General features: G+C 31.9%; 1 protein-coding gene across 1 annotated transcript in view; it reads left to right on the forward strand.

Annotated features, from left to right (window-relative positions):
• Window positions 1-858: 858 nt before the first annotated feature.
• LOC107747922 (fragile X mental retardation syndrome-related protein 1-like) overlaps window positions 859-8,773 on the forward strand; it is a 16,474-nt gene continuing 8,559 nt past the window's right edge. The window contains 11 exon segments of the mRNA XM_016562534.1: window positions 859-941; window positions 3,142-3,194; window positions 3,289-3,382; window positions 3,697-3,768; window positions 3,843-3,991; window positions 5,978-6,071; window positions 6,159-6,275; window positions 7,396-7,566; window positions 7,653-7,731; window positions 8,649-8,756; window positions 8,759-8,773. The exon segment at window positions 8,759-8,773 is cut by the window's right edge and continues 255 nt beyond it. Of these exon segments, the coding sequence (XP_016418020.1) occupies window positions 891-941; window positions 3,142-3,194; window positions 3,289-3,382; window positions 3,697-3,768; window positions 3,843-3,991; window positions 5,978-6,071; window positions 6,159-6,275; window positions 7,396-7,566; window positions 7,653-7,731; window positions 8,649-8,756; window positions 8,759-8,773 (1,003 nt within the window). The 5' untranslated portion in view covers window positions 859-890.

Below are 8,773 nucleotides of genomic sequence, written 5' to 3' on the forward strand. Positions count from 1 at the left end.
ATGCCTGACCGTAAGTATTAAACTTCAGCTCATCTCTGGACATGAATGCAACCTCATAACAATGGACTAAAACACTGAGAACATTTTGGCAACTGTTTAGCAACCACCCAGCACACCATTGGAAACACTAAACAATGCATTAAAACACAAGAACACCTTGGCAACTTCTTAGCAATTGTTTAATTGTTATACTGTTAATACTTTGTTTTTCTTTTTATGCATGTGCCACATATACACTTTGCAGTATATGTTTAAAGAAATGTGAGCGTTAATTTAACTAAACTTTAAATGTAATTAATTTTACAAGTGTTATCAGATATTTTCTAGTCACTGATTAACACGTTTTAAAATTTTAGATTTAAACTGTATTTTAAATTAACTTGACTTAAATTTAACTTAAATTTTAACTTTAACTTGCTAGTATCTGCTAAATATTACAAATATGAACTGTTTTCTTATGTTCAATGAAAATTACTAACTTAATATGCCTTTCACAACGACCATAATGTTTAAGCCATTTAAAAAAAATAAAAATAATAATAATCAAATAAATTTATATCCAAAACACAGGCTAAAGTTTAAGTGTATTTTGTTCGGATTACCCATAACTCTGTTACATTGATTCAGATTTGCGATTCACGAAAACAAATCAAATGAATCATTTAGGCAGTTTGAACCAATTTCAAAATGTAGTGAAAGTAAGTCAACAGAACCATTTATACTTGAGTTAAGTAAAAAAAAAAAAAAAAGTACTGTTCAAATACGTTTGTTTATACTTATTTACTATACATCATCTCAGGCTGAAGTACTGTATGAAGGAGTTCCTCAGGGTTCACTGCTGAGCCCTGTACAGTTCTAGAACTTTACCCAGCATCCTCTTCGCGCTCAACATGGAGGAACTGACGGTGGAGGTCCGTGGCTCCAATGGAGCTTATTATAAGGTAAATACACGATTTTACTCCATTCTCTTTTACTATACACACGCATGTGTCTCTTAAGACAGCGAGGGTGATAAAACCTTCAATAAAATATAGAAAAACGAGCCATATCATGTACTTTTGACGCGTTTAAATAGTGCTCGACTCTGTGGCTGTTAGCCGTTAGCCGGTTAGCAGCTGCGTGAGGATGATATTTAAATAAGAAAACATTACTTCATTCAGTGCTAACGTTTATTTAACCTCGACTAGAAATACAAAAGTGGTTTGCATTAGGAGAAAACGAATTTCAAGGTCAGAATAACTTACTTTTGGTTTCAGTTTGTTTATCTGCTAGCGTTATGTTGTAATGGTTATTATTCTGTCAGGCGTTCGGTTATGTCGTTTTTCAACGATTTATTTGAACAGAACCACAATGAATGTTTAGATAAAAGCTAATAATACTTCAATACTAAAATAAACACCAGTAATTGGGCATTGTTGCTCATTACAAACATGCTATCGGTCATATTCGTTGGTTTTACTATCGTTACAGTGAAGCTCATAATAACCTATTTACTATTCAGAACCATTTATAATTAAAACAAGCTGTTTAGTTGAGCAAGTGAGACTGATATGTGGTTTCAGTTGAGCTAAAAAGACGCCAGGAAGCTCATATTCATAATTTAAGGTGTGGTCAGAAATGATCAGATCATGTGCATGTGTTGTATTCCCAGACCAGATTTTGATTCACTCAAGAAATTTCCAAGTAATGTGTCTGTAGTTTGGTATTGTGTAGTACTTACTCTATACATCATGCATGAATATATAGCTTTCTACACAGAGTAGGCTATATATTAATAAACACAAGTGCCAGTTGGAAAGTCTAATTGAAGTTATTATTCCATCTCAGGCTTATGTCAATGCAGGTCAGCTGTTCGCTTTCCATCTGCAGCTGTCATTCAGCGCAGCAGATATTTTAACGCCGGTCTATTTTGAGATGAGGTTTAGGAGATACCAACTTCCATTTTGGAGTCAGATGCCATTGAGAGGCAGTGCTGACGGCCTAATATTGAAATATCAGTTTATTTTTATATAATAACTAATTGATTTAATATTTGATTGAGCACACTGAACAAAATAATACCCCTTTTTGAAACATTTCATATATTTCACACTTCATATAAACGAGCTTTCTGACATTCGTCAGCTGTTCGTTAGACTGAAAGGATTTGTTGAAAAAGCTGGCTCATAATTGTCAAACTATATGTTTGTTCTCGTGTGCATTCGGCTGGGAAAACAATTATTTAGTGACGGACAAGACTACAGTGTTAGTATTTTATATAACATTTTTTAAAAGTGTTTTATAATACATTATCCCCCGGTTTCACAGACCAGGCTTAAGCCTAGTCCCAGACTAAAATGTAAGTCTGAGCTGTTTCAACTGAAAGAAACTTGCACTGACTGATCTTAAAACATATCAGTGCCATTGTTTTGTCTCAAGATGCACTCCAGTAATGTTTTTTCTAAAGCACTTTTTGTAAAAATATAAAAACTATGGCCTAATCCTGGCTTAGTCTGAGCACTATCTGTGAAACCAGGCCTACAATTTTTAAAAAGTTTATTCTGTGGTGCTTAATCTTTTTAATCTCGTAACTTTGGGATAAGTGTTATTTTAGTATTATTTAAATATTATCAGTGTTTTCATTGATATTTTGAATTAGCTTTCAGTATACTTTATATTACTTTTTTAAGCTTAATTTCAGTTAATTTTCATTTAATTTTGAACTAGACTTAATTCAAATTTTTGTTCAGTTTTGTGTCTAATAATTACATTTAATTTTAGCTTTATTTCAATTAACAAAAATGTTTAGCTAACACTGTTTTCACAGAAAATTTAGTATTTAGAGTAAATTTTGAAAATTTAGCATTAGTGGATTCTCACTCACACTTGAAGACGCTTTTATTAATGCATTTATTTATTATTTTTATGAGTAATATTTATACTTTATTTGATTTCAGCTTTATTTAAATTCACGATAATCGTAATAGTTTCAGTTAACGATAGTAACCCCGCTTCACGCAGCAAATTCGCAACTTGTATAATAATGATAGCATTGGTGGATTCAGTTTTTAACAAAACTTCCTTTTTTAACAAATCATTCTATCGGTTGACGTACTTGTTTACATTTATTTTGATAACTAATACTACATCTCATTATTCCAGGGCTTTGTCAAAGACGTTCACGACGACTCGCTCTCCGTTTCGTTCGAAAATAAGTGAGTAGAAGCTAATAGTTTCCAATCATGACATTAATGCTTTTGAAATGAGCTTTGGTGGATGAGCGTCATTATATGAAAATGATTTTCTCAGCTGGCAACCTGAAAGACAAGTTCCCTTCAGCGATGTGCGGTCACCACCTCCTGCTGACGGCAAAAAGGAGATCACCGAAGGAGAAGAAGTGGAGGTGAAGTGAAATACACGTTTATATTATTAGTATTGTGCAGCCTTTCCTAGCTAGAAGCTTTTAAAAACTCTTTTATGAAGTGAACTCACTTAAAGAGTTGTTTAGTATAATTTTGCCAGAAAAAGTCGTAGAATTTATATCATACGTTAATGTAAAAAATCTTGTTTTTTTGCTGGTTTTTATTGTATTTGTTATACTTGTATTTTTAAAATTGTTTTTGCCACGAAAATAGCCTAAGATGCTGACGTGGCATTAAATAAAAATATGCTACTACTACTACTAGAAGCTCTTAACGCGTGTTGTTCTGTGTTCAGATTTTCTCCCGAGCGAACGAGCAGGAGCCCTGCGGCTGGTGGCTGGCTAAAGTGCGCATGATGAAAGGAGACGTGAGTGTGACGCGCCCAAACTTTCTGTTTCTCCAGAAGAGCTCGGAGTTCACTTTCACTTTTGTTTCCTGCAGTTCTATGTTATCGAGTACGCCGCCTGTGACGCAACCTACAACGAGATCGTGACGTTCGAGCGTCTCCGCCCCGTCAACCGCAATGAAGCTGTGACGAAGAACACGTTCTTTAAGTGCAGCGTTCCTGTGCCAGAGGATCTCAGAGCAGCGTGAGTACAGGCCTCAAACATCACTGTTATTAATATAAGTAAGAATTTAGACAGTCACAACTAAATCATACTTCATGAGGTGCATCCTGGGATGTTAATATTTACTATTTATATATAATATATTTTATATTATATAAAATATTTATATAATATCTAAACAAAAACTCAGTTCTTGTCATGAAGATAGCCTTAGATGCTGACATGGCAATACAAATAAATAACTGCTACTACTATTAATATCTAAACAGAATAGAAGCTGGCACTTGTATTTGGTGTTTTTAGTTTTTTCATCTCATAGGTTTTGGATTATTGTTTTATTATTGTTATTTAAATTCTATTATAGTTTTTATTGATGTTTTGGATTAGCTGCTATTTTGGTTTCATTTGTTTTTCGTTTAGTTTTAGTTTTTATTTATGTGCCATTGTTTTCCAGTTTTCTTTAAAAAAGGTAATACAGTATATTAAAAATAAATACAAATATAAAAGTAATATAAAATATTTTATATAAAAATAAAATATTAAAACCTAATATAAATATTTAAAAACGAAATTATTTGAATTTGGAAATACACTTGTGAATGTTTGAATTAGCTTTTCTTTTTATATTTTCTCATAATGTAGTTTCTATTTAGGTGAAATTTATTTGTACTTAAGTTTTAGTTTTTTGTTGTTGTTTGTTTCCAGTTATTTTCAAGTCTTCCTAAAAAGAAAGTTTATATATATATATAATTTTTTGTTGAATTAAAATTGAATAAAAAAGTTAATAAAATATAAAAAAAACTTTCATATCAAAAACATAAAAAATTGTACTGACCCCAAACCCTAATATTTATATATAAATATTACATTAATATATGAAAGAAAAAAAAATATATATATATTAGTATGTCTTTTTTTATTTTTATTAACTTTTCCATATTTTATATATAAAAACACACACACATGTACTGTATAATTTACTCACAATTTCACATACTGCTACTACTATTAATATCTAAACAGAATAGAAGCTGGCACTTGTATTTGGTGTTTTTAGTTTTTTCATCTCATAGGTTTTGGATTATTGTTTTATTATTGTTATTTAAATTCTATTATAGTTTTTATTGATGTTTTGGATTAGCTGCTATTTTGGTTTCATTTGTTTTTCGTTTAGTTTTAGTTTTTATTTATGTGCCATTGTTTTCCAGTTTTCTTTAAAAAAGGTAATACAGTATATTAAAAATAAATACAAATATAAAAGTAATATAAAATATTTTATATAAAAATAAAATATTAAAACCTAATATAAATATTTAAAAACGAAATTATTTGAATTTGGAAATACACTTGTGAATGTTTGAATTAGCTTTTCTTTTTATATTTTCTCATAATGTAGTTTCTATTTAGGTGAAATTTATTTGTACTTAAGTTTTAGTTTTTTGTTGTTGTTTGTTTCCAGTTATTTTCAAGTCTTCCTAAAAAGAAAGTTTATATATATATATAATTTTTTGTTGAATTAAAATTGAATAAAAAAGTTAATAAAATATAAAAAAAACTTTCATATCAAAAACATAAAAAATTGTACTGACCCCAAACCCTAATATTTATATATAAATATTACATTAATATATGAAAGAAAAAAAAATATATATATATAAGAAAAAAAAAAAAATATATATATATTAGTATGTCTTTTTTTATTTTTATTAACTTTTCCATATTTTATATATAAAAACACACACACATGTACTGTATAATTTACTCACAATTTCACATATTTAATACGAATTTGATCATAAATTTATTAGATCATAAAAAAAAAAATCTTTTTCTTTGAAGCATTTTTCTTATTATAATATTTTGTAAAGTTTTTGTAAGATTTTCTACTTGTGTCCATTAAAAAATGGCTGTTAGAGCCATAGCCTTGTGGGTGAGGTCATTTCCTGATCTTCTCTCATTGCTTCCTGAGAGAAAACCATGAACACATTTCTTCTTTGCCCATGTTAGATGTGAGAACGAACAAGCCCACAAGGATTTCAAAAAGGCGGTCGGAGCCATTCGGATTGTTTACAGCCCGGAGCAAAGTGAACTGACTGTATTGGTGAGTCCCAGTTAACCTCTGCACTTCTGTTAGTAGGTTTAAACATGACAAAATCTTGATCCACATAATGTTCCCCAACACCACCAGTCCATGAACGAATCCACCGTCAAGCGCGTCTTCCTGCTGAGTGACATGCATTTACGCAGCATCCGCACCAAACTCCTGCTCATGTCCCGGAACGAGGAGGCCACCAAACATCTGGAGGTAAGTAGGGCTGCCCCCTAATAGTCGACTAATCGTTAGTCGACCAGAAGAAGCTTGGTCGGCCAAAATTTTATTAGTCGCTTAGTCGCAGAAAAAAACAAAACAATCCACAGACGAGGTCACGCAGTCCGTGACAGACAGATCATTAACGGCTAGTTTATGGTAATACAGTACATCGGGCAGGACATCCGAACGCTCGCCTATCATTCATCAACCTCAAATATGGCTTGTTATGTGAAATATGTAAGTATTAGCAACTTTACATGGCCGCTCAATCTAATGTTAACCTAGAGAAATGTGCGCTGTTCAAGTGTGGAAGCTAAACAGCGCACACTGCAGGACAGATGGAGGCGCCGGTGCGCTCACTTGCTCTTAAAATAATCCCTCATTTTTGGTCATACAGATAAATGTAATGCATCTTTCGAATCTGTAAAGACTCTACGTTTATTTATGTGTGTATTTGTGTGAGCACAATACCGCGCTTTTGTAAAATAATGAAAGCAAACAGGATGCGCTTTCTGCCGTCTCGGTCTCTGTGAACTTGAGCGCGAAACTCCGTGTATACTTGCCTTACAGACATTAAAAATATATCTATAGAGAGTGAAATGTCTACTTTCAAATAAACCAATTCAAATGGAAAACAAATTCGCAGATTATGTAATCCGTATGAAACATGAATAAAGGCGCATCACTACTGCAGAGATGTCGAGTCAGTGTCGCCGACTTCATCTCTGAATCTGAAAACAAAGAAAGCACTAGTTTATTAAATTATTAAAATGTTAATGCAGTCTCCTTACTGTTTTTCACTGACACATTCATAATCATTACTTCTGCCGGTGCGCTGTGGCAAGCTTTATGCGTGTGCTTGAGTGCTTATTAGGCTATGTAGGCAATTAAAGGCTCATTATAATGATTTAAATGGTTTATTAATAAACGTGCGATTAGTCGACTAATGCGTCAAATGAACGACTACTGGTCGACCAGAAAAATCCTTAGTAGAGGAGAGCCCTAGAGGTAAGTCAGCTCTCTCCGTCCGGTTTTCTTTAGTATTAACGTAGGAAGTGTACAACTCAGAGAGTATTAACCCAGGGTTGAAATGTGAAAATCTCTGTGTTTGTAGAGTACGAAGCAGTTGGCCTCGGCGTTTCAGGACGAGTTCACTGTGAGAGAGGACCTCATGGGTCTCGCCATCGGGAGCCACGGCAGTAACATTCAGCAAGCCAGAAAGGTGCCGGGAGTGACCGCCATCGAGCTGGACGAGGAGACGGGAACCTTCCGGGTTTACGGAGAGGTGCGTCAGCTTTCTGTGCACACTGTTGTTACATTATACAGCTCCTCTGTAATGGATACAGTTTATTCTTCAATGTTACTTTGCAGACTGTGGAGGCCGTACAGAAAGCGAAGAATTATCTAGAGTTTCTGGAAGATTCGGTGCAGATTCCTCGCAATCTTGTTGGTATGTATTTTTTCATTTAGAAACTGTTTGTATAAAGTCAAATGTAAAAGATTTCGCTTATTTTAGCATTATTTACTTTGAATTAGCTTTATTTTATATTTCAGTTTTCATTTTAATTTGAGTTTACATTTTTTTTTTTTAGCAAATTTTTTTTATTTCAAGTTTAGTCATTTTAATATTTTAACAAACCTATTTCAGTTAGTTGCCAAGGCAAAATTTCTACTTTATTATTATTATTTTTTTATTAGTAAAGTTTTTCATATGATATTTATTTACTTCATTTCTATATATTTTTTTGTTTAACAGTAACATCATTTTAGTGCTACAGGAAATTGTTCGCAACAGGAGAAATGAATCATACTTCCCAAAACTATTTATATATTTTTTTTATATTATTAGTTTTTTATATATTTATATTTTGTTTTATTGTAGCTTTATTTTTATGACCTTTTTTTTTTTGTTTTATTTAACAGTGAAAACACTTTAGTGCAACAGGATAAAAAATAACTAAAACTTGACAACTATTTATTATTATTATTATTATTCAAATATTATTGTTTTTGATTTTGTTTTTTTAGGCATTCATTTATTTTTATTTTATTCATTTTAATATTTCAACAAACTTATTTCAGTTAGTTGCCAAAGCTAAATTCTAATTTAAGTCTATTTTAAAGTTAAAATTTCTAAAATAAGTTTAATTTAATTTCTAATTTAAATTGTCTAAATTAATTTAATTTGCAACAGGAGTTCATTCGCAAAACTTATAATATGAGGTGGGAAAGTGATCATTTTGTAAGAGACTGTAAATATTTACACAAAAGCATTAAAATATTTTTTTGATTACGTTTTTAATGTCCTGTTGACTTTACCTGCCAAACTGATGTTAACAGATCATTTGTCACATTTTCTGTTTGTAGGGAAGGTTATCGGAAAAAATGGCAAGGTTATCCAGGAGATAGTGGATAAAGCTGGTGTGGTGAGAGTGCGCATCGAAGGCGACAATGACAACAAACTCCCCCGACAGGAAGTAAGACACCTGAAA

This window comes from Sinocyclocheilus rhinocerous, unplaced genomic scaffold (genome assembly GCF_001515625.1).
Source record: "Sinocyclocheilus rhinocerous isolate Xijiao unplaced genomic scaffold, SAMN03320098_v1.1 scaffold1191, whole genome shotgun sequence".
Taxonomy (NCBI): domain Eukaryota; kingdom Metazoa; phylum Chordata; class Actinopteri; order Cypriniformes; family Cyprinidae; genus Sinocyclocheilus; species Sinocyclocheilus rhinocerous.